The sequence below is a fragment of the Oreochromis aureus genome, linkage group 12, assembly GCF_013358895.1.
Source record: "Oreochromis aureus strain Israel breed Guangdong linkage group 12, ZZ_aureus, whole genome shotgun sequence".
In the NCBI taxonomy this organism is placed as follows: Eukaryota; Metazoa; Chordata; class Actinopteri; order Cichliformes; family Cichlidae; genus Oreochromis; species Oreochromis aureus.
The window spans coordinates 15,070,563-15,095,642 of record NC_052953.1 but is presented as its reverse complement, the minus strand read 5'-3'; the positions used below and the strand labels follow the sequence as shown (position 1 = coordinate 15,095,642).

The 25,080-nt window shown below is 38.9% G+C and overlaps 2 protein-coding genes across 2 annotated transcripts in view; both read right to left on the bottom strand.

The window, feature by feature from the left end:
* Positions 1-1,571: 1,571 nt before the first annotated feature.
* On the bottom strand, positions 1,572-18,624 carry plcxd3 (phosphatidylinositol-specific phospholipase C, X domain containing 3). The gene is made up of 6 exons (XM_031727300.2): positions 18,377-18,624; positions 7,838-8,094; positions 7,395-7,568; positions 5,879-6,054; positions 5,318-5,419; positions 1,572-4,333 (listed from the first exon to the last, which is right to left on the bottom strand). Exons 1-6 carry the CDS (start codon positions 18,597-18,599, stop codon positions 4,177-4,179), a joined length of 1,089 nt encoding a protein of 362 aa, XP_031583160.2. The 5' UTR covers positions 18,600-18,624; the 3' UTR covers positions 1,572-4,176.
* Positions 18,625-21,326: 2,702 nt separating this feature from the next.
* oxct1a (3-oxoacid CoA transferase 1a) overlaps positions 21,327-25,080 on the bottom strand; it is a 54,275-nt gene continuing 50,521 nt past the window's right edge. The window contains exons 16-17 of the mRNA XM_031727381.2: positions 22,321-22,422; positions 21,327-22,223 (exon numbers count right to left, since the gene is read on the bottom strand). Coding sequence (XP_031583241.1) covers positions 22,188-22,223; positions 22,321-22,422 — 138 coding nt within the window. The 3' untranslated portion in view covers positions 21,327-22,187. The remainder of the gene's footprint in view (positions 22,224-22,320; positions 22,423-25,080) is intronic.

The window sequence follows — 25,080 nt, the reverse complement described above, 5'->3', positions numbered from 1 at the left end:
ACAGTAGGTTGAAGTGCATCTCAGCCTCACCCATAAATTGCTGACCACGTATTCTGTTTCCTTTTTTCAGTTGTTTGTGAAAACCGAGTTTGCACTTGGTTAGGATACGTGTCTGCTTTTATCTCTGAGGCTAGAATGATATCTGCCGATTCCTAATTCCTTGCGTTTTTAGGACAAGGAAAAATTGTGTTCGGTTTGTTTGTAGCATTCCAATTACTTTTCTTCATTCTTTATTTCCTCTCCATGCCTGAGAGAAACAGTTTCCATTCAAAGGATTTACTATTCATTACCGTTTGAATGTCACAGACTTAATTAATTTTGTAGTCGTGTTTTGCTTTTATATACACACATATATATATATATATATATATATATATATACATACATGTATTTTAACAGGTGTAAAAATGCTGGCAGACCATTTGTCACCCTGTATCCATGCACCTTCAGAACTAGAAACAAGAGTGGCTGGTAAAATTATTCTTCCTCCTCCACACATTTCAAACTTTTCAGAAACTGTGCATTTCACTGCTGCCCCTCTTTAAACTGTCTGAATGCCATCATCTCTACCTCCTACACCTCTACCTCCTCTTCATCTGTCTATTTGCTTGTGCGTGCGTGACAGAAAAAAAAAGACAGACAGACCCAAACATGCACACATTTTTAAGCACACGGCAACAACACATTAGCGTTTTTATCATTTCTTCGGGGGGAAATGACTGCAGCAATAACATTCAAGACTATTTCCGTTCATTTTTTTTTCTTGGCATGTCATCCATCAGTCCATTAACATGGTTTAGAAAGCAAATAAAAAGCACACTACAAGAACATTTAAAGAATCCTCAGATCAGATCTTCCCAAAACTACTGTAATGTGCAATCAAAGCACTTAATATCCATTCATTGAGCTAGTCTGTGGCTACCAAGACCACTCTGCTATTGCACACCGCAGCTTCCAGAGAAGGTTGATGACTGCTCACAGCATTGAGTGCACTCAGTCAATTAACCTCTGTTAATAAGAGTAAAACAGCATTAATATGAGAACTGCATCAAAACCAACCTTTTTTAAGCAGATAACTACATGCTTAAAAACATTAACCTCACAAAAAAAGATCGTAATAACTAATAAGTGCATCATATTAGTCATCATATTAGATATTCTCGAAGGTGCACAGATGCAGGGAGCTACTCTCCACCTGAGTTATCTTTATTTCCTCTTCATGAGCAACGCCTTACTGCAGAATGGCAGATGCTGAATTACAAAACACAGTCTCAGTAAGGTCACCCTGGGTGCTGCTGCCCACCCACCTCCATCCACATCACCCTGGAAACAGGATGATTTTAGGATGCTCCTCTACACAAATAGAGTAAAAAAAATGCAGCTATGCTGGCTTAAAAGCTGAAAATCTACATTAGATCTAGAGTACCGCCATTTAGTGATTGAATTAGATTAGAATTTTATTGTAATGGCCATAATAATGATTTTGTTTTTCAGTCAAGCAATTAAGCAACCAAGCAACCACTAACCACTCAACAAGCCAGACACTCCTGAGGAAATGATACTTCACTTAATAGGCATAGAAGCTTTATTTGATCTGCCATTTTCCACTTAGAACAGAGTCACTTTGAACAAAGGTTTCCGAGTTTTACAACAGCAAAGGACTCTTCACATCAGAACATAAAGGCAGTGACAACAGTTTGGACCAGGAAAGACACAAATGTCCTTACAACACGGTTTGCAAGCATTTTAAAGTCTGCTCATTTGTGTGGGTTCATTCATAATCTGCATGGGCTAGTAAGAGTGCAACCTTTAAAAAATAAATCAATTTAGACATTTGTCTTAAAGGGAAGGAACATTTCCAGCTGAGATGCACGCATGCTCCTAACAACAATATGCAGAAAATAATCAAATTTATGCACAAACCTCATGGACCCTCTAGGTGTACGGAAAACAGTATAGTATGTAGAAGATTTCAGTTCATGCAAAAAAATGAAGTGTAAAATAAATATGACAAACGAGGGTGGTGTGGTAGCTCACTAAAACGAAGAAAATGTTGTTAGTGATGATATAATAATCTAAATATCTTACAATTTATCGGCAGTATACTATTTGCAGTTACAGTATGTAGAAACTCTCCACAATATAAAACATTTTAACATGAAACCACATCTTTAAACTCTAAAACTTGAACTCATTTTCACATTGAAGCATAATAATACAAACATGACTTTCTAGCTGAAACTCAGTCACTCACATGAAACTTTTAGAAATGGCACAGATACGCACGAGACACATACATTCACCAATCCAAAGACTAAAGTTTTCTGTTTTTGGCTTTACATTACTGAACTTCTTAACACTGTCCTGGCAGAATACATTCTCTACAGAAAATACCACACAGACCATGAGGTGTGTGGATATTTGACTAGTATGTGTTTGTGTGTGTGTGGTTTTTTCCATGCATAAAACCTTGCAATAGAAGATGTCTTTTTGAATCTCATTTCTACGTACTTTTCCATCTTGATTTAAACCCGGGAAGCGAAAGAATGAAATGCATCAAATATAAATAAGAAATTAATGTATTGCACTAACATCGATACAGCAGAAATTGAGGGATTCATAAACATGAGCAACAAGAAGATGCTAAAGAATTACAAATATATCTCAACAGATTATTCCTTGTATTATTTTCCTAGTGATAAAACGCTGATGCCAAATCAGGACCCCTGACTCTAAATTATGATAGGTTTTTTAAATACAACAAGTCTCTGAGTGGCTGTCAACCAGTTTTATCACTAGGTTTTATCACCTAGTATTATGAAATACATGACACGGTGATGGAGCTCAGGGTGACTCATACATACATATATATATATATATATGTATATATATACACACACACACACACACACACACACACACACACACTGAACTGTAGCAGTAAAGATAAACACACGCAGACTGGGGGCAAGCAATGAGCAAAGGAAATGCAGACGGTGGTACCCAGATATGCTGTATTTTTATACTTGGCTATCACGACTCAACACCCACGACAGAATGCAAAAAAAAAATGTCGCACTGAATACCTTCCCATTAGAAATGTCTTGTTTCATCAACTTCATTTCCAACAGTGAGAACTGATGCTTGTCTTGCAATATGAATCAAACAGATAATGTGAAAATTACTGTTTTAGTGCTCATGCACAAGAGACCGCTGTGAATCCATCTTACATGATTGGAACACTTGTCGGCCAGCCAAGCTGCACTCTCACTCTCTCTTGCAATATGGTTTTGAATTACTGCATGAATCATTTTAATCAATCGATAAATAGTTTTATAGTACACAGGTGTCTAATAAACGCCATTGCTGCAAGCTGGCTTCAGTGGAGACTTACTGGGTGAAAATCCCACAAGGGACTACAGTTTCAAAAAGAAATGGGAACGATTCGTTTTTGTCTATGTATTGAATAAACACATTGGAACAACACTTTTTAATCACACTCTGCTTTCAAGCTGCTGGAGGCGTTTTCAAAAACACCCGCAGTGATCTGACCAAAGATGCATATTGTTAAAAACAAAAGAGAGAGAATTCACTTGGACAGATTTGCCAAACAAGACATAGAACTGCTAGCTACTTACACCGGCCTAAAGTTTGAGATACACAGACTTATTATAAACAGCCTCTGAAAAAACTGTCACTGTCACTAGAATACCACGATTGATGTACCAATACATTTAGCAGACGGTTGATATGCTCTGAGGAACCTACCCGTGATGAAGTGGTAAGCCTGAAAACAGTGCATTTGATCAGTGGACAAAGCAGGGATTTTTACAGCACAGGGAGTAAAGAAAATCAACATTTTACCTGAAAAAAAACAAACAAAGAAAAAAATCAAAAATCTTTTGGATCCCCTAAAACTGGACACAAACAAAACAAAACCTCACTCTCAAAGTGCTCCAACCGAACATCAGCGTTATGTCTACCAGTCTCAACTTGAAATTCCTCAATCTCCTTTTTCCATTTGACCGCTCATCTCACTATAGCCCTAAATAAAGTGAAAGGAGCCGTTTAGCTCCCCCTCCTGAAATAAATGCCAAAGAGAAAAGAGTGAGAGCACAGACGCAACCACTAGTATTAGTGGTGGTGACTGCACTCCTTGACGCCCGCTGCGGGTTCTCAGGTCGCGTCGTCGTCTTCGTCATCCAGGTGATAATTGAGGGTGATGACGGCGCTGATGAATTCTCCGAGCTCCACAAAATCAGCTGTGATGATGTTAATGCCGCTCTCCCCGGGTCTTTGAGATCTGATCCACTGCATCATACCTGGTAAAGCCCTGGGAGAAATGAAAAGAAAAATCATGTTAGTGGAAAGAGTGCGAGGGGAAAAAATAATGTCAAAAAAAAGGAAGAGAGGAAGGGATGATTCACAGTTGGTTAAACACAGAGAGGGGCGTGCTGAGATAAAAGATCCCTGTGATGCTGAATGTGATGTCTGCGAGCCAGACACCAGCTGTGTGAAGGACACTCTGAACACATCGGACATGTTCACGTGAGCTGAGCAACAAAGAAGAGTAGCTTTCTGCATAAAAAAAATAAAAATAAAATCTACGCGTTGTCTCCTCGTTGTTTGCTTTCTTGTTACGCTGAGTCCAACTCTGGCAGTCTATGTGCAAAACGCTTGGATGGGATTCTGAAGGATGCCTACATCAAAGTAACTAAACGCCTGGTGAGAGAGGCTGATAGTGGAATTATCAAATGAATAATTCATGCCAGGAAAATTGATGCTTTTGCTGTTGACGCTTTTAACAAACTGGGGACATTAAGAGGGAATGAAACACAAAGCTAAGGGTAAATTAATAAAATTTTTAAAAAGTTGTCTACCATAACTGGAAAGAGGAGACATAGAAAGAGAAAGGAGATTGCCTCTGGTTTATGGCAGCTGTTCCAGAAAAAAAAGATGAAAGAAAAACAATAACTCGAATTAGGCCAGTGTCAAATGCCTGGGGATACCTGTAGAAAGCACCATGCCTTTGGTTGTAGTTACAAAATGCCACAATGACTCACATTTGACTCCTAAAGTGTGTATCTGTCAGGGTACACACGCTCGTGATTTTTTGTTGCGAGCTGTTACGGCTAAATCACTTCTGTGGGCTCTGGTGCCTGAGGTGTTTCCATAACTCTGGTCACAAAACTGAGCGTCTGTGTATGTGTGGAAGAAGACTGTGTGCCACAGTTGGTGGTAACAATGCATTTTTTCCTAGGCCTAGCGTAATAGCAATCATGAGCACAAAAACACGCACATAAACGAGCATGCACACCTTTCTGTAATTGTCTCTCTCAGTCCACTAGCCACACCCTTCATCACAGTGCTGGCTTTTGGTGTCAGAACCACCTGGGAGACAAAGAACGTCCCCTTCCTCCTGCAAGAGAAACATTGAGGGTTTACATGTTATCTTTGCTGTAACTTTCTTCCTTTTTATTAGTCACCATAATATATTTGCTTTACAGAAGTGCTACTTATATAATGCACTGCTTTACCTTTGAATTAATTACTTTGTATTTGCTGCATTTAATCTTTTTAAAGCTTGCTTACTTGTAGCAGCATGCTGATGAAATTAGTAAGTTAAGCAAAGGAGCCTAAAGCAAGTCAAATTATTTGTACAGACCTCTAAGCACTGCAATATATCTACATCATGATAAAATGATCCATTGTGTTTAAACCTTATGGCTCATTTGTAAAGTTACAAAACATAAAACCAAGTTAATGAAACACGGATCATTAATTAAAGTGATTAAAAAATTTTATGTGGGGAACACGACAGTTTTTACCCGATTTCATTCTCCGTGTAGCAGACACTGGATTCATGGATTAAATGTACCTGCGGTCAGTGATAGATGCCTGCAGAAACTGAATCAGCTTCTCTGGGTCAGTGGTGTTGGCCCAAGGAGAAGGCATCATCTGGCCTGGCCACAGGAAGGGCACCTCCAGGGCCATGGGATGGTGGTAGAAGACAAGCACCTGGTACTCCTTCTCCCATAGATACTGCAGAGTCACCTGAGTGTGGGAGGAAGGTGTTCATAGTAGCAAGATGTTATAAACTGAGGAACATTAAAAAAAAACGACCTAAACAGGGCGCTGATTTATTGACAGCTTAGTTCTGAATTAATTCTGAATGAATGAATTCCTCTCAGAATGAAGCATCTTCAACATTCAGTACTGACTTATCACAGAAGGTGTCAGATATGTTATTTTTGAAGTCAGCGACTCAATAAAACACCAACAGAGAGCTGTAAGTGAACCAAACTACATGTAAAATCTATTTTAAGTGAATCACATTGACTCTAACGTGATGATACATTTCTGAAAGCATTTCACAGATGTAAAAACAGTGAAACTGTCTCCTGCAAGTTGCATTCTTACAAATACATGCTTATGTGTATAGCTGGACATCAGCAGCACATTTTGTTGGCTGCATCTGATGAAAGAAATGCTGGATAGCAATATCAATTAATCGTAAGCAACCGGTAACAGCAATGAGCTACATGATCCTCAGGGAGTGTCAATTACAGCAAAAATAAACCTTTTCATCACAATCCCAAGATGCATACACTTCACATCTTCTTTTCCAGCTGATTATTTGAGCTGATTTATTTTTTTGAAAAATGGGCTTGCAGCTGAATATTATTTCTCAAAATAGACCAAACAAGTGCTGGAAAAGACTGCTGTAGTGGATTAACTTTGAATAGCATAGCAACTGTGGGCTATAGAGGTGACAAGGGAACAGCAGATAAACTTACAGTCACAGGTCTTTGTCTATGAAATTAAACACTGAGGAGAAGCTCATTGTTTTCTCAGAACCTTCTAGTCACTCTTGGCCTTTTTGGCCTCTTTTTCTTTCACTCAGCTGCTGCACCAGACAGGAAGGTGCTTAGAGTGGTGACAGCGATTGTGGGAGAGTTCATGAATTGTAGGGCTAACTGGTACTGCTTATTTTAGGTTATTCAGTTACAGGGGAGAGCAGGAGATGAAGGTGGGCGACAATTGGATGGGAAAAAAGACTAAAAAAAACACTGAAAAGCCTTCAAAGAGTGAAATCTCATCTTAGGGAGACTTTTCTACTTGTCTCCTAAGCAAATGGGCATGTTCTGAGTGAAAAAATGAACTATGATTAGAGATGTAATAACCATAATTCTACATCGGTACTGATCAAAACACAAAATCACTGTTGTGCGATGCTGAGAAAACAATAATTGCTTGAGGTTTTTTGAACTCAGCTAAATAAGATGTTCTTGGTAAGATGAAAGAAGCATCAGAAAAAATGTTCAGCTGCTCCTACTTCATGTAACTGCTTTTAACCCCCCCTCCCCCCTGTTAAAAGTTAAGTGTATTTATACCTCCTGGGCAAAAACAACAGGGCAGAGCTTCTCTCCAAACACCTCCTTTAACATGGTCACCAGTTTTTCATGGTGCAGGTTCTGCATGCCGTAGAAGTGGTTGAAATCCAGGAAGACCACCTCTCTGGCATGAGCTGACAGAAAACTGCTGATCTGCTCTAGGCCTTCTCTGACCTAAAAAAAAAAGAAAAAAAAGAAAAAAGAAGCAAAATATGCACATTATTAAGATCTTTAGTGATTTAATGATATTAAATCTAGACATACAGACTGTGAACTGTGTACTTCAAATCTCTGAAGGACCTTGTATAATTAGGCTCTCAGTCTACACTCAAATATAAATACGCTGCCACACACACAGAGATGGTTAGACATCACTTAGCAACCACAAGCATTGCTAAACAGTCATCACATCAAAAACCATCAAAACTCTACTCTTTTCTGACCGTGGCACTGAAGAGCCCGTGGGCGAAGTACAGCTCATTTTCAGGGTCACGGGGCTTGGTGGAGATGCGCAGGTCAAAGAAGCGGATCCCAGCCTCCAGTTGGCTCATGAAGTTCATAGTCTGTGTAGCCAACCACTTCCTCATTAGCTTCTTGGCCACCGTGCCAAAAACAGAAACGAAGTTCTGCACCGTCTCTGGCTGCTCGGGGCCCACTGGAGACGCCTCATCGATGTAAAAACTGAAGGAATCGTGGGATCCTGGGGGAAACACAAACATGAGTCTGCATACTGACTACTGCAGGTGTTGTTTCTGGTGGGAGACGACTGAAAGTTGAGGTCATTACTGAGAAATAGCCCAAAACCAAGGTAACAAAACTAACTACACGAAAAACAGCATGCAAGGTTGCAAATCATGAACTTGGACAAGTTTAAGAAGAAAGCCAGTGCACACCTATTTTTTTCCCTTCACATTTCTCAGGCAGAACAAAAGCCTCTGAGGCAAACATTGCAGTGAGTTTACAATTTCCTTATAAGGCATAGCTATTTTGCTAGTTTTGCACTTGTTGGTAGGTTATTCCTATTCTCTACCTCTTCAATTACTATTTGGCATGTACTCCTTGGTACAGTATGGTGCACATGCTAAATAAAGTATGCTAGCCTATAGATTTCCTCAGTTTGAGGCCAAACATTCAATCATCTTGGTGGAAGCAGCCTACCAAGAAACCGCTGCCCTAGCATGAAAAATGACTTAAATTGGGGGAAATTCATGTAACCATTAAGTACTACAATACTCAATACAAATGGCAATGACTTAGTAATGTTTTTTATACACATTATGGAGATAGGACACCGGAGAGAACCCAGGAAGAAAGAGAAAGGGGAAGCCATGCCTTACATGCCCTAAGGGCACCTTCAAACTCAGGCCTCTGCATGCTGTACAGGACACAGATCACCTGTTCGACCCAGTGAGCTATACCAGCACCCCTAACTGCTGTTTTTATTATCAGTCTGTTCTACAAGCCCTAACTGGATAAGCAGGTCAGAAAATGGATAGTTGATTTGGATCTGTTGATTTTCTGCTTCATTGTTTGTTCATTGTTTGGAGATTTGTGAAAAGTTGTTCATACTTACCATGGATAGGTTACTTAATTGTAGATACTCAAATTTAAAGTTAAATCCAGTTATGTCCCTGTCAGAATCAGAAAGAAATCAGATTCCTGATGGTCATTTTCTAATAGTTTTGTCATTTTATATTATTATTTTCCTTTTCCGATAAAACCTGAGTTTTGGTGTAAATTAAAGGCAAAATTAAAAAACAAGAAAAATGACAGCCTTTGACTTAACAAATTTACAACCTGGATAACAACTATTTTACCCACTCTGAATATGAAGACTCCCTAGCTTTAAACTAGGATAGACCTCTAACAGAGAAATGCCTGGTCTTGGATTCCTGCTTAAATTCAGACACACTTGCTTAACAAGTGGACCTCCCATTAAATTGCTTCCACACATCTACGCTTCTCACCAATATCTCCGAATGATCAAAATTTAAAGGTCTATGTCTTCTGTCAGAGTATTCCCGACAAGCCCTGGAACGGTATCTGAAAAGATACATGCTGTGAAATTTTTCAAATGTCATCTTTGGAGCCTTGGGCATCACAATCATTTTGGAGTGGCAGCAAAAATCTTAGATACAGACATCTACAAGCCTCAGAAAATAAAACAAGTGACATGAATACAGGCAGTGCTATCTGTGAAAAACTAGCATATTTATTTTGTTATTAACAGTGATACAGTTGATGTTTTCTTAGTTGTATTAAAATTGAAATGGTGAAAAAAATACATTTGTGTAAGCCAGTCTGTACACTGAATGGTGATTCATTTGTGTTCTGCTTGAGCAGTTAACATCTCCTGCTCCTCTCATAATCACTGAAACTTCTTCATTATCCCCTTTACATTTCACATCCTCACCTTCTACCACCACCACCCCCTGACACAGAGCCTGAACTGACCTTCAGCTATCTATATAGCGGTGCCAGGTCTTCACAGTCAGCACAGCGAATGACCATAAGCTGAGTAGACAGCTGAATCCTGGGGCAGGGCAGCAAGTCGCATCACTACTGGCTAAGCCGCACCACCAGGGTCACAGCGTAGCAGAGCATGACCTTAACCGGCCCCAACAGCTGCCTCTGCAGAAAATCTTTGCTTTTTAGGGCTCAAAGTTGCGCAACAACAAATCTTAATCATCGCAAAATTATTTTCATTATCCAGTCATCCGGTCAATGTTGAAAACTATGCTACTGCTGATGCCTTCAGGGTGCTTGTTACTGAAATTACCCTTACAGTGTGGTGAAAAAGTCAAACAATTTAAGTAATTTATTTAAACCCCCATCTTGACATCTTTTTTTTTGGCATATTTGTCATGCTTACATGTTTCAGATCATTAAATAAATTGTAATATTACACAACGATAACCTGAGTTAATACAAAAAGCTGTTTTTAGATGATGATTTCATCTATTACGGGGTAGAAGCAACACCTACCTACCTGGCCCCATGTGAAAAAGTAATTGCCCCCTAAACATAATAACTGGCAATGCAACCATTAGTAGCAAGAAATGTGATTAGCCACTTGTGATAACAGAAAATGTCTCTTTCACATGACTGTATAGTTGGTTTCTGAACATGAAACCAGGGTCATACCAAATATATCAGTTAGATTTAAATCCAGATTTTGAGGCCAAAGTCAGTTTTTTGAGCCTTTGAGAGGTGGACTTGCTGGTGTGTTTCAATTCAATTCAATTCTTTATTGTCCCACATTGAGAATTTAATTTAAGCAGCAATGGCAACAGCAGGAATAAACAAAACAATAATAAATTGTCCTGCTCCATAACCAAGCTGGACATTCTCCTTCTGGATTTTTCTGGTAAAGAGCATAAACACTGACCGTAACTGAGTCAAGTGAGACCTACAGTTCTTTACATGCTGTTCTGGGTTCTTTTTGACCACTGGATGAGTTGTTGATGACCTCTTGGAGTAATTTTAGTAGGCTGGACACTCCTGGGAAAGTTCACCACTGTTCTGGGTTAATTTTGTCTAATTAACATTTGTTTGATAAATATGAATAACATAAGAAGAAGAAATTTAGGAAAGGAGGCAAATGCCTCTTCACATTGCATACAAATCTTCACATATGAGATGTTTGAAAAGGTAAGTTTGGCCTTTTTTAATTAAACAGAAAAAAAATCACTGAAACAATTAATTTATACTTGAAGTGGCTGCTGACCTTTAACCAATAACCTGAATAATTGTTTCAGTTTTGCAACACACTCTTCTAATAGCTCCACACCCATCAAGCTGCATAGGCCACTCTGCCTGAGATATGTGTTGTTCTGTTTGGGGAAAGAAGAACAGCTATAATATATAAATTAAATCTAACAGTCCCCAAGGATCTAGCAACACACTATATTTTATTAGTTTTTAATGAAAGCCTAGCACCTGAGGGAAACTAATGAGGTTTGTTTTGCATTGCTAACAAACACTTCTATAAATATGTATGACAAAAAGCCCATGGTTGATGCCATGCTGCAGAGAGAAACAATCTCACAGGAAAAGCTGAGACAGTATCAACCCTGGAGGGCCAAATCTTTTGCCAAGTGTGCAGAACATCTGTGAGAATTTGCAGAGAAAACTGCGCAGAAATGTGAGAACTTCACTCCAATACTATTATGATGCCTGAGCCCTGAACATGATTAATTATTGTTTATGCTCCACCTTGATGGTCTGCCATTTCTCAAGGGAAAAACATTCATTTGGAAATGTGTGGAAGCATTTCAGTTTTTGAAACAAACAATCCACACAATTAGTTTTCATTCTCACAAAAACAAACAACAGGAGCTCAGAACTGAGTCATTTCAAACTTGTCTACAGAGACAAAAAAACTTCACCTTTCAAACTGTATGTAAGATTTTAAACTTCTTATACTTCTCATTTTAGCTTTAGAAACAAAAACAACATAACAGGTTGTGACTGGGGTGGGTTGTCTTATATAGTTATCTATGTTCCATAGATTAATACTGCTCCAAATGTCACCAGTACCAATCACCTGCAGAGTCTCCAGGTGTTGGGGTGTGCACATTTTGTGCCAGTTCCTGATTTTTCCAGTTACCAGGCTTTACACTGATCCTCTGTAAATGTTATCAAGAACTTGACACAGGAATTTAGCGCACTTAAGTTTGCTCAAGAAGTACAGCTGTTTCTTAGCTTTTACCAGAGTGCAAATGTGTGGTGACTGTGATACTTCTATCGAGTGTCATGATGAATGAATAGAAAGCAGCAGGTAAATCAATAAAAAGACTGGATAATCTTTGTCACCAAATGCAGTCAGTAAATTACAATAATACACAAACGTGCAAAACCTTCATGCTACTCCCATGAGAATGAACATTCCTCTCTGTATTTAAAATATGCAATTACTGGGAAAGGCATTAATGGTGAATAGAGTCCAGTGTTTGATATGAATTACCTACCGCAAACAATATCCAAACAAACTACTGTCAAGCTGTTTGATCACTTTAACTTTGATAAAATTGAAGATGGGTACACAGAAAAAACTAAAGCACCCTGAAAATAACCATATCCCAGAATAATACAAGTAGATGTCACTTGTGTAGCACTTTCATTGGAAAGCAAACTTAGGGAACTCTTTTCTCTGACATGTCAATATCAGCCGCACACATGAAGAAGAGTCTCAAACTGCAAAGAGAGAAGATGAACAAGAGTGCCACAGAGACAACAAAAAAGACTTAAACAAGGTGAAACAGAGCGAGCCACCTAATGATGATGACAATGTTGATGACAGTGGTGCTGGGTGCTGCTACTGTTACCTTAGAGAATTGACCTTTGTTAACTGAGTCATTCTGACTGAATGAGAGCAGACCATTCAGAGAGGACCACTGGTGGTTTATGCCCTTTTTCATTACAAAACATTACCACTCTCCACGGACTCTTTTTAGATCTATTTTAGGATGCCGAGTAGAGGAGAAGAGGAGAAGAGAAGAAAAAAATGAGAAGGGAACGAAAAGTGACAGGATGGAGATGAGCTAAATGTTACTGCAAGATAGATATAGGCTTCTGACTCTTCATAATTTTGTCATTTACACTCCTTTTTTTTTTTTTACAGTAATTCTTCAAGTGTTACTCTTTCCATCTATTTTCAGCATCCATCTATTTTTCAAACTCTTCGGTTCCTTTTCTCCTGTCTTAACACTTTATTTTCTCCATCTTGTTTGTGCGTTAGTGTGAACACTGTATTTCTGATGAGGCTGAATTATTTGACTTTGAGACTATGTGACTATTAAGATAAGTGTCTCTGCTGGAAATGCAATTAACTGCAAACGGTGGGAAAACGAGCCAGTGGAGAATTCCACACTGAACCATTTCTTTTGGATTCTACAATATTTTTAATTTTCTTTAAGCAACTTATAAAAAGTGAAAACTCCACAAATATATGACGTTAGCTAATGAGTGGCTAATTATGAGTATCATGCATCAGCATAATACAATGCTGCAAACAAGGGAATTCTTTGCCAAAATGCTAACTGCAAAATCCTCATGAGCTCCAAACAGGCAAGATGCACACAATATCTTTGGCAAAACAAAATTTTACTCAGATTAAGGAGGGTCTTGATTCACAGATAAAGAGCCATAGCAGGAAATAGCTCTAAGATGGGCATTCTCTCTCTCTCTCTCTTCATCTCTCTAACAAAGATCCTCCTTTCGCTTTTGTATTGCACATTATATCCTGTTTTTCAGTGGCTTTGAGTTGACTGACTCCCCCTCTTCAAACATCCGCACTACCAGTGTTTATCTTGGCATCTAATACCATTCATCCATCTTGCTCTATAGGGGTTTAAGTGGCGTCAGAGTGATCTAATCAGGGGACTAATGGCCTTTTACAGCTAAAAGTCCAGGGCAAGCCTTTTTCTCTATCCAGAGGGAACCACTGAAACTGAAGATGCCTCTTCTACAGTGGATTGGTTGTTATTTCTTGCAAGACTATCTTAACCTAATACCACTGCCTTCACCCATCCCCCTTGGTAATTCATGCTATTCATTGCTTACCTAAAGCCTTGAGCTGTTACTCAGGAGGTGAAGAATGGCTCCCCTGAGCCTGAAAATTTAGTATAGAGAACTGTAAATCAGCCTTCTTCCCTGGTATTAAAATAATCAATATTATCTGCATGTAATGGAATGGGATGGCACAGTGTTATAGTTCTTAGTACTGTTGCCTCACAGCAAGGGAGGACACAGGGAGGACAAGATTGCATGTCCTCCCTGTGTTTCAGTGGGTTTCCTCCAGGCTGCTTCCCACAGTCCAAAGACATGCATGTTAGGTTAATTGGTGATTTGAAACCGGCCATGGGCATGAAGTAAATAAAGTACTTAAAAAGTGTGTTGACCAAATTATCAAAATAGAATGATGCAACATTTAATCATTGTACTCTGAAATAAGAACTAAATAGTAAAAAAAAAAACAACCTAAAAGTTGAGATTGCATCGCTTTCTAAAATAATAGAGAAAGTCTATGTAGATGGGTTTAAGCTGCTAGTTCTTAAAGCTGTTTTAAAGTCTTTGTTTAAGGCAAAAATAATATAAATAATAAATGTATAATGTATATAAATTGCATGCTAGTCAGTCTATTTTGCAGTTCTTCTGATTCATAATCGCTGAATATTAATTAATGTAGCTTTAACGATCCAGAAAGATATGGTTTCACTCACCAGTTCAATTTATTAAGACAATACATTTAAATATTTTAGCTGCTTAAATAAACCCATAAAAATCATTTCATAATAAGTGACTAATACTGTATTACTACTATAGTGCTGATTCATTTAGTTGTCATGCACACCTGCACGACACAGATATTGTACATGCCAGTGAGCACATACTTCAAATTATACACCTACCACCACACAAAATACTGAAAATCCATTTTAATTACTATGGCAGTAAAAACGTGACAGATCTTCCCTTCCCCCTCTTAAGCTCGTTTCATGGTGACAGAGAAAGAAATTCACAGTATCTCTGGCAGCACACCTTTCTGCTGACCATCTTGCTGAGAGGAATGCGCAGCCAGGCAGTCTGCAGCCCTCACCTGGCAGATTTAACAGTAGCCACAGGAAAAGAGTCAAACACTAATCAGCCTGGGTAAAACAAGAAAGGTAGCTGCTCCCTCTCCCTCACCGTCTCTCCCTTCAATGACCCAAATATTTAATATTCTACTACGTCTTTCTTTCCTCTCCTGCACAGCCCTTCAACCTAGTTCCGATTAGTATAGGCACAAGCCATTTGACTTTTATAGACTCGATATGTCGGCACAGCCGGAGGCCAAAGTGGCATGTAGGGACAATGCAGAAAGCTGAGTCATGCCTAAGTGCTACCATGTTCTTAGGTCTCAAACAAGGTAGCCTGCAGTGGATTAGCAGGATTAAGAAAATGAGACCATGTATTATTCTTGCTTAATTAATCAAACAGCCACAACGCAACTGTGCTCAGTCATGAGTCATAGCATAAAACAAAAAACAAACAAACAAACAAATTTGAAATGTGCAGTTATTCCAAATAAAGTGGACAAGAGCTGTCCCAGTGTCATCCAGTTAAAAACATCTAAATCTGACTCCCTCAGATAACATCCTTCCTCAGTACTGTTGTTATATACTGTAATTCTAGAAAAAAAAAAAAAGCTCTGTTCACAGCTCATCTCTGTTTTTCTGGACAAATTTTCTCCAGGTTTCACAACCGCACTGAGTCAGCTCTCCTTTAAGTGTCAAATGATTCACATGTGTTTTTGAACTCGGTAAATCATGCAATTGCAATTCAGCTGGGCCTGCTAAGTTTGACAAAATTGATCATTCCTCTATTTCAGATTGTCTCAACCATGTTGTTGGCATTCAGGATCAGACTTTGCAGTGTTTTGCCCCTTACCTGGAAGAGCAAAAGATTAAGGAATACTTGTTTATTTCCTTTGCAACCATCTCTCAGGATAAAAAATGCAGTTTTTTTTCCAACCCTCATTTCTTACTCTGGCTGCTCTGAGAACATATACCTAATATTTTGTCCAAGATTCAAAGTATACAACATCATTTATTAAATATGTTCGAGGCTCTTTATGCATGGGAATGCATTGCACTGGGTCATTTAGTATGCATTGATGATGTGACAAAGACACAGAGAAACAACCCAGGTTCAGTGAAATTCATTGGATGACACTTTACAGTGCAGATGGACAGAACAAAAATTGTGTCTGTGTCCAAAACTATGTGGATCTAGCCGTGCAATCTCATTAAGTGCCTCTAAATGAAAACAGATTTTTAAGAAAGACCTATATTTAAGTTGACTTCACAGAGGTAGGTGACATTGCTTAGTTTACCGTCACCGGATCAGTCTCATTGTAATTTTTTGAATTGTCCATCAATCACACAAAGTAACAAAAAATAGTAGGAATTTAAAATGAGTGAACAATCACTGTCAGCATCATATGTACTGTAGCATATAAACTGCTTTCATAATTTTGCAGGTTGAACCACTCAAATGTAACAGGTAAGCACATGCAATCTGTTACACATCTGTTATACAGCTGTTGTAGCTGTCAAACACCTGCTACTTTGAGCATCTTTAATGTGCTATATGCACAAATAATTTGGCAGCATTAGCTCATTAACCGGTTACTTGAAGCACAGCAAATGCTGTTAAAACATTATTTATATATATATATATAAAAAAAAATCTGACAGTAATGAATCTGCCACCACAGTACCCTAAAATAAACTGTCAATCATTCCGATGGTTATGTGTGCTAACAGCTAGACTGTGAAGTTTTCTGGCAACAGCGGAGTAGCAGCCATCACATTATCCCACACTGTAAAGTACTACTTTTCCCTGGATATTTCAAGCTCTGCGGTAGGTGAATTGCTATTTTAAAAAAGTGAGCACAGAAAAATAAACTAAGAAACAGACAGCGGCGGTTGTATAATAAGTTTTGTACAGCAGCATTTTCCAGTAACATCCTGGAAATAATATTCTTCCAATTAAGTGGAGATATGAGACTTGTTTGAGGAAATGAATCTTCCATCCTTTTTGTTTCTTGTCTGTCCCAGTTTTATTCCTGCTTGAACAAAGGCTTAATGCTGCGTTCAATGATGAGACAAAAGAATGTGATATGAGACGCACACTTTTGAAAGAACTCAGACGTACACTCCAATAGGAACACATGGTTGTTGCTATAATGAGCTTGGATAGAAATCCTGTGTGTTCTGGAGTTTCTTGGCAAATATGTGCAGGCAAACACAAGAAAGTGCAAAGATTTGGTGGATGTTTACAGAATCTGTATCCAAATGAAGGATAAACTGAGCTATCCTCAGCTGAGCTGCAGGCCACAGAACCAACGAGATATTAATGCCTAATTAAAAGGGACAGAGCATGTTCCCATGCTGTCTTGGCATGGATGAACTGTGATTCCGCACAGCACATGATTCAGCAAAATTACAAGCGTAGATTATGCATACTATGTTGTTCCAGTCCTTATTTGTATTCCATTACATCTAATTTGACTGCATGTGTCTTGGCATCCTTAAAAGCTGTGATTTGGTCATATGCCATGCCCTGGACATCAAGCACTAAGCCATCTGCATGTGAAATGCCATTGTTGCACATGCCAACCGATAAACACCTCAGGTATTGGGAGTTCAGCATGAAAAAGACTGAGGGAGCGGAAGAGTGAAAGTGAGACAGAAAGGAGGGGGAAAGGGACTGAAGCACAAAGGATTAGAAATTCAAAAGAATGAAGAATCGAATCGCTTTGTGTGGAGGTGTGATAATCGCTAGGCAGTGAATATGGATTTAACTGGCTGCTAATAAGGCATTCTATCAGTCAGATCAGTGGTGGGCTTTACAACCAGCATTTCCAATTTGAATGGAGTTAAAAAAGACCGGCGCACTGATTGGATAAAGGTCCGACAGCACATTTTCAATGGGATGCGCTGTGATCATCTGAGTGTGCAGACGGCACCCATCCCACTCCGTCTCCCTGTGGCCACCACCCCAGCATAAAAGCACAAACAGAGCAGCGTGGCTCGTCTATTCTGAACCTATAGAGTGGTTCTAGATGACCCTTTTTTGGGGTTATTTTCTAAGTGCATACTTACTCGGCCGGAGAACGAACACGACAGCTGGGTATTATGATAACCGTTAGACAGGTGATCGCAACACAACCAACTGAACTATTATAAATACATAGTACTTCTTTGGTTGCGCAACAGGTCTTACCCTTTGTTCCAACGAGGTGCAACGAAAGTGACGGTTGTATTGAATGCACAATTCAAGTTTAGGAAGCGGTAAAACACAAATCTGAAACTGTCAATTTGTGCTTTTCTAATGTACTAGAAAAGCTGTACGCAATGCGCGAGGTTAAAAAGACACGGGCATCCTTCTCACCCGATTACACTTGGACAAGGTCTTAAAAAAAAAAAAACACTTACCGGGAATAGCCAGGTTGGTGAGCGGGATAGTGTGCATGCTCTGCGGTAAACTTGCCATCCAGTCTGCGAACCGCAGGTCGCTTCTCCCGTGAGACGAAGCCATGCTTCCACCTTGCACAACGCTCCGTTCTCCCTGACCGGTGCCTGCGCCAACCTGGAGCGCGCGCTCTCTCTTTCTCTCTACACACAGACACTCGCGCCCTGCCTCACTTTCTCTCAGCATCCCTATCTCACGCACACACACAGACACAGACACAACTGCGCGACCGAGAAGTCAGCCCCCCCCCCAGCAGCACAGATAGGCGTGTTGCACATTTATGAAAATGCGGTTGGACGGATCTAAATATGGCATATGGTTAGTCGCCCAATAGTAACATAGCCTAAACGCCGCAATGTGTATGTTTCAGTACTAGTCACTTACAAAATAAAAAGCAACATATAATCATCTCATGTTTTTAGCATTAATGCACAGAACATGAATGCTAGACTACACAAACCCATAAGGTTGCCAGAACACCCCCACATGAGGGCAGCATGTTAAATATTTTGGAACCACATAGTTGGATATGAATAGCCTATGCAAAAAGGTCTGCCAAGCTGATTCCATAATTCAAGCCGTGCTTTTATTGAGGTTAGAACATTTTGGAGATTTAAAGCCATCTTTTTAGGGGACTGGATATGTGAATTATCCGAAAAGGTTGAGTTAGTGTAGGGTTTTAAAATAAGATGGACAGAGATTAAATTCTAATTCCTAGTTAACCTATGTCTGAGCTAAGGTCATGCACTTGAATCACTGAAAGCTATATGGAAATGACCCATTCTGCATAATCATTGTGATTACAATCAGTTGGCTGGCCAGCTTAACATGAGTCATTCAGAAAATAGGTTGTAATGGTATAAAGATGGAGAATATACAAAACCTTTTCTTTCATGGTCTGTATCATGATGTCCAAACACTCCATGGAATTTATTACCTAAATGGCAGCAAAGTAGATGACTGAGTTCTCTGCCAAAATCAGTTTTTTTGTTGTTGTCGTTTTCCCATCTGGTTGTGTTTTCTACAATTATGTGTTTGGAGGAGTGTCACGAGAGGAACGGTTTATCAAACCATTGCCATCAAAAGCACAGAAAAAAGATCAATATTGCCATAAATACTGTGCATAATCACTAATCACTGCCATGTCGCCCAGTATAAACATAGGTCTCTCAAATAATAGGCTTTGCCTTGGTTGACCATAAACCCAGTGTTCAAATGAACAATATACATACTTAAAAATAAAAAAAGGGGGCTGAATTGCCATCATATAAAATAAAATGTCTAATTCATGACAGCTGTTAATGTCAGAGTCAGCTTTTAACAATATTTCAGGTTGGTTGGTTGCCACAAACCTGAGCGTCCAAAAAGGACTTCTGTCCCTTTAACTAAATCTTGAAAACCCATTTTAATATCCCCTTTTGAAAAACTCAAAAGCAAGGTCACCCATTTGTATTTTTCAGAAACATGTTCCTACTAAAACCCGCTGCGTTCTTCAAATTCCCTCTTCAGTGAATTCAAGTACAAGTATGAGAACTAGGTTACAAAATGTAGGCTTATGGGGTATTGCTTTGGTCTGACTCATGAAGGAGTGTGCTGGATTAACATCAACAACCGGTGGCAAAAGACCCTGTCACTTTCTTCCATTTTTCTGCCCGATGATCCAACCCAGTTGATCTCCATGAACCCAAAAGCCTACTGGCTGAATTCGCAGGTTATGTAACGGGCCTCTGGTTATGCCAGCACCTCTCTACCCAAGTGGAAAAATCGAATCGAGAATGTAAACCTTAAGCCCACCATCCATACACACAAAGCTTTAACCTGTAGTGCATCAAAAACTCTCGATGAGCTAAATCACTCGAACACACAAAACACATCTGCTGGTTTTAAGATTCTTATTCAAAAAGAAAGAAAAACGTAGTTTGTTTCACTCTGCACGCCAGCTTGTATTTTATTTTATACACAATTGCATCTGAACAGCAAATGTCTCAGTAAAAATTATTAAGGCTTCATGTTTTCTGGTTGAAATATCTGACAAGCCCACCTGCTTCAAAACACCTGAGGTTGAGAAAAATAGACAAGTCTACATTATGGCAGAGGTTGATAGTAAAATAATGGCTCATCATCTTCATTATTAAAAAAAAAGACAAAACACATTCAACACTGGAAGCCTCATCTACAAACTTTTTTTCCTGTTTCATGTTACAGCACAATTTAAAACAACTACATACATATTTGTTCTACGATAAATGAATACTCACTTGACCTATAGGACACTGGTTTTCATTCATTACATTTCAGTTAGGCTACGTTCACACTGCAGGTCTTAATGCTCAATACCGATTTTTTGATCAAATCCGAATTTTTTGTCTGCTTGTTCACACTACAAATAAAATGCGACAGCAAACGCGCTCTAGTGTGAACGCTCAAAGCGGCCCGCATGCGCAAAAGAAGATGTCACACACAACGCGCTCTGTTTAGACCCAGACCAACAGTATTGTTTGACTGATGGCCCTTAATATAAAGACTTCGGACTTTACGTTTCCCAATTTTTGCTTTAAGTTATTTTGTTATTTACATAATAATTTAAATACATTAAAAATTATCCTTATTGCTGTTTTAGAGAAGCGGTGCTTCAAAGGATAGTTGCAGATTTCTGTCAGAATCTGCAGATTATACAGTACAAATAAAATGTTCACGTTGTCTTCCCAACAGTTTCACTGACATCTACACTGGATGGCCAGGAAGCGTTCGCGATGTCTTCTGGGGCGCTTCTCCGGCGCTGATAATTGGCGTCTGTCTTATGTCAGTGACGTAAAAGACGGATTTAATGCGACATGACCGTTCAAACAGCAGTCGCTTTCTAAAACATCGGATATGTATCGGATTCAGTACCACATACGAAAGTGACCCAGATCGGATTTGAAAATATCGGATTTGTGCCGTTCACACTGTCATACCATGATCAGATATGGGTCGCATAGGGTCAAAAAAATCGGATTTGATGCGCTTTCGCCTGCAGTGTGAACGTAGCCTTAGACACAGGCACGCTTTTCAGTTTATCAATCATATTAAAGTTACAGTTGGATAATATGTAGTCGTTCGCCCAAATAATGAATGGTGTCGCACATTCCACTGTTGTTCCTTCACCAATGAAGCAGGTGGGAGAGGTCTGGAGCTGATATAAAAAGTTGCAATGTTTCATATTATATATTGTGATTGTTGAATTACTGCTTGTTTCCACTTGACTGCATATTGATTGCTACTTTTAACACCTACTGTTATAGTGTAGAGAGCCAAAACACTGGAAATTGTCTCACGGTTGGAAATATTTGACCTTTCTTATTTATTTCCCAGAAACTCTGATTCAAAAGAGTTTTTGCATCATTTCTTTTGAAAATACTAGCAAAGTTGGAAAAAACAAAATAATATCAATATTTTTAAAGCAATTTTCAAACTGATGATTTGGTAAAAGACTCGCATAAGTAAAAAAAAAAAATTAATAACTTAAATGTGTAATAGGCAACAATGCAATTTTCCCCATTCTTTCTAAGACCACAAAAATAACCGTGTACAGTGACTTCTGTTAATCCAATTTAGTTAATAATACAGAGGTAAATATTTGACAGCTGCATGCTGATTGCCAAGAAAACTGAAACAGGTATGTTTTTTAAAAGCTTATTTGACCCATTTCAGGCTGTTAAATAACCTGATGTTTATCACAGAGAAATGAACTGACAAACCAAAAACACATCTCTAAGGCCAGTGGAAGCTCCTCTAAATTTGCTGCATAGGCTTCAGGTTGGGAGACACCTAGAAAACATTAGACAGAGGACAAGTAGAAGTTTCATGTTTAATAAACCCAAAGGCTGAAAATGCTTTATAGTGCTGGTAGCCTAACATTACTTACCTCAAAATCTGTGCCAGTGCATCCCTTGATATCTTCGGGAGTAAGTCCCTCCCATATTTCTACCAGGGTCAGACCTTTTGTCTTATCGACATCAAACACAGCCTGGCCAAAAAACGAGAGAAAGAGGATAGAAATGAGCGAGAGGAATAAGGGGGGTAAGGAAAAAATATGGGACATTTAGAGGGAGAGACATGGGGGAGGGTGATGAGACAAACACAAAACAGTGAGAATGAGCACTTCTGTGATAGACAGGTTTGAGCCTTATGGCGTCTGGTCACTGGGTCACAGTCAAGGATGTGGGGTCCTCATTTATCAAAAGGGACCCAGAAGAGACAACCTCCAGAAAAATACATCAGTGCCACAGGCAGAGGGCCAGAGTACCACTTTAGTGTCATCCATTCAACAGATGACAAAATAGCTGCAATTATTGGTGACACATCCAGGAAAGGCCTCAGAGAGCGGTCCTCAGCTATCTGACGCTGGACTACTACAAAGCAGTAAGCAGTTTTATTTTAATTGGTGCACCATTTTTAACAGAATACTGTGTTATTGATTAAAATATGAATTTTGCTATAATGTTCAAAATAGTGGTTGCTGTGATGATTTTACACTGTACTTATGCACACTTGTCTACATTTAGGGATTTGTGAATGTGCACTTTGAGGACTTGTGAATAGACACATAAAAATTGATAAACAGACTCCAGGCTTCGAAACAAGCCTACACAATTTGCGCACACAGTGCACTCATAAATGAGGCCCTTGGAGATGTCAATATCTGAGTGTAATGAAATACAGTAACAGCCAAAGGCATTAGCCCTGCAAAACAGAACCGAAAATAACCATGTTAAATCCCACCAAACTTACATGCCGAAGGGCAAAATACAGTAAATGTGAATATTTAAAGAAAATGTAACTAATGTTCTGTCTACTGAAAAGTAGCCAAAAGAAGACCCATTAATAGCTTCCCTTCTTTTATAAGCCAAAACCCTTTTCACACATGCATTGTAGCCAAGTTTCCAGACACTGCTCATAACAGGTGCATGCCACAAAGCTAATGAGAGTTCACATTAGCCAGTCTTTAACCTTCCAGCAAGCACAAGTCTGGATGATGTCGGATTACTGTGATGTGCATCTAGCGCAGTCAATTGTTCAGAGCATTCAAAGCAAGTAAGTGGGCATCAGTTCAAGGTGTAATCTTATCTCAAACCTTGGATTCCCTTTTGCATATACTCAAATACAATTAGTGAAAAAGTACACTGCAATTTTTTCTGCAAATGAAGATTGGTATCTAAGCATAGGAATTACAAAAGCTACATTTTCTTTAACCATTTTAAGTCAATATGTAATATTTCTCCATCTAGCTTCATTTAGCTCCATTAACAGCTGGCTACTGAAAGTGTATGCAGGAGTACAAATCTTAAATGCCAAGTTTTAGTAAAAAACTGTGTTAGAGTAAGATAATTCAGTTTCAACATTAAAGGTACAATGTGTAAGATCTCACCACTAGGTATCAATAGATTGCAGTCAAGTGAATTCTGTTTTCTTACCCCTCCTGTTCATCTGTCAGACTGCTGTTTACCTCAGCAGCAAATATGTGTCCATGTCTAAAACTTGTCTAAAACACATGTTAAACTTTGTCAAAGTAGTCTGATAGAAGTCTATGAGTCAATAAAAATCACTATAACAGCGACACTCAGGTGAGTTGTTGAGGATATCCTGAACTTTTTTGTCATCATTGAAAGCGGATCTAACATTGTTGGACTTGGACACTTTGCGCATAAACTCTCATTCTATATTTGAATGTATTCAAACTGTTTACCAGAGGTGACGTGCGATTTTAAGGACCCTCAAGCCTACCATTAGCTGGCATAATAATAGCTTCTAACCAGGTAGTGGTTTTACTTAGCAGGCTCGTCGTCAGATATCTGGAGATGGAAAAGTCGAATGTCTAATCTGCTGACCAAAAGTGTGACAATCAGGAATAAATCAGCATATTTATGTTTGTGTTAAAGACCTGACTTCACTTTAGGACATGAGGTTTGAGTTTGGGAGGAAAGGGATGAGGTGGAAATGAGGTGGGAGAGAAAAGAAGAAGAGAAGAAAGACAGAGAGAAAGAGATCATAAAAATATACATGTACAAATGCTCAATGGTATAGTTAAAAAGAGCTTTTTATAAGGTGTACCACATATGTGGCCGTATGTAGCCCATCTCAGCAACTGTTTTTAAGATGGTGAGGCAACATGGCAGCTTCCACAATCTGGCACCCACTTCTGTGTATTTTTAATAGATTAATTCTAAGTTTATGAGAAGGCATCAGTTTGTTGGAAGATATAATTACACACTAATCAATGTATATTAATGAGTACATTTTTTTAACTAAAAAATCTAACAAAAACGTATTACTGTTCCTGGTATTCTATTCTTAAGCTTGCCAACTTCATATACTTGTGCATTCTTATGTGTGTACTACAAGTTTTTTTTTTTTATAAAATGTGTCAAATTTGTCTTTTCAAATTGGATGTGACATTATCGTCAGTCAACAGACTGCAACTTCTCAACACATGTCTAATATGACAGCTTAAGTAGGGGTTCGTACTGTACAGTTTATATAATAGCTATTAAAAACTGATGCAGGGCAAAATGCCATTATCCCTATTTATGCAAACAACGCAAAAATACTTTATATAGACACGCAGACTCTTCGAGGCTGGCCCTGTTACCTCCCTAAGCAGGGCCTGACAGACTAAGTCATATTC

Bases quoted from the DNA above. Each gene is read 5' to 3' on its own strand.
- plcxd3 (XM_031727300.2), bottom strand. From the start codon at position 18,599: ATGCTGAGAGAAAGTGAGGCAGGGCGCGAGTGTCTGTGTGTAGAGAGA. The intron at 5,420-5,878 runs GTACATTTAATC...TTTCTCTTGCAG, and splicing joins GCATCTATCACTGACCGCAG to GAGGAAGGGGACGTTCTTTG. The intron at 4,334-5,317 runs GTGTGCATGCTC...CATTTCTCCCAG, and splicing joins AGAGAGACAATTACAGAAAG to GGCTTTACCAGGTATGATGC.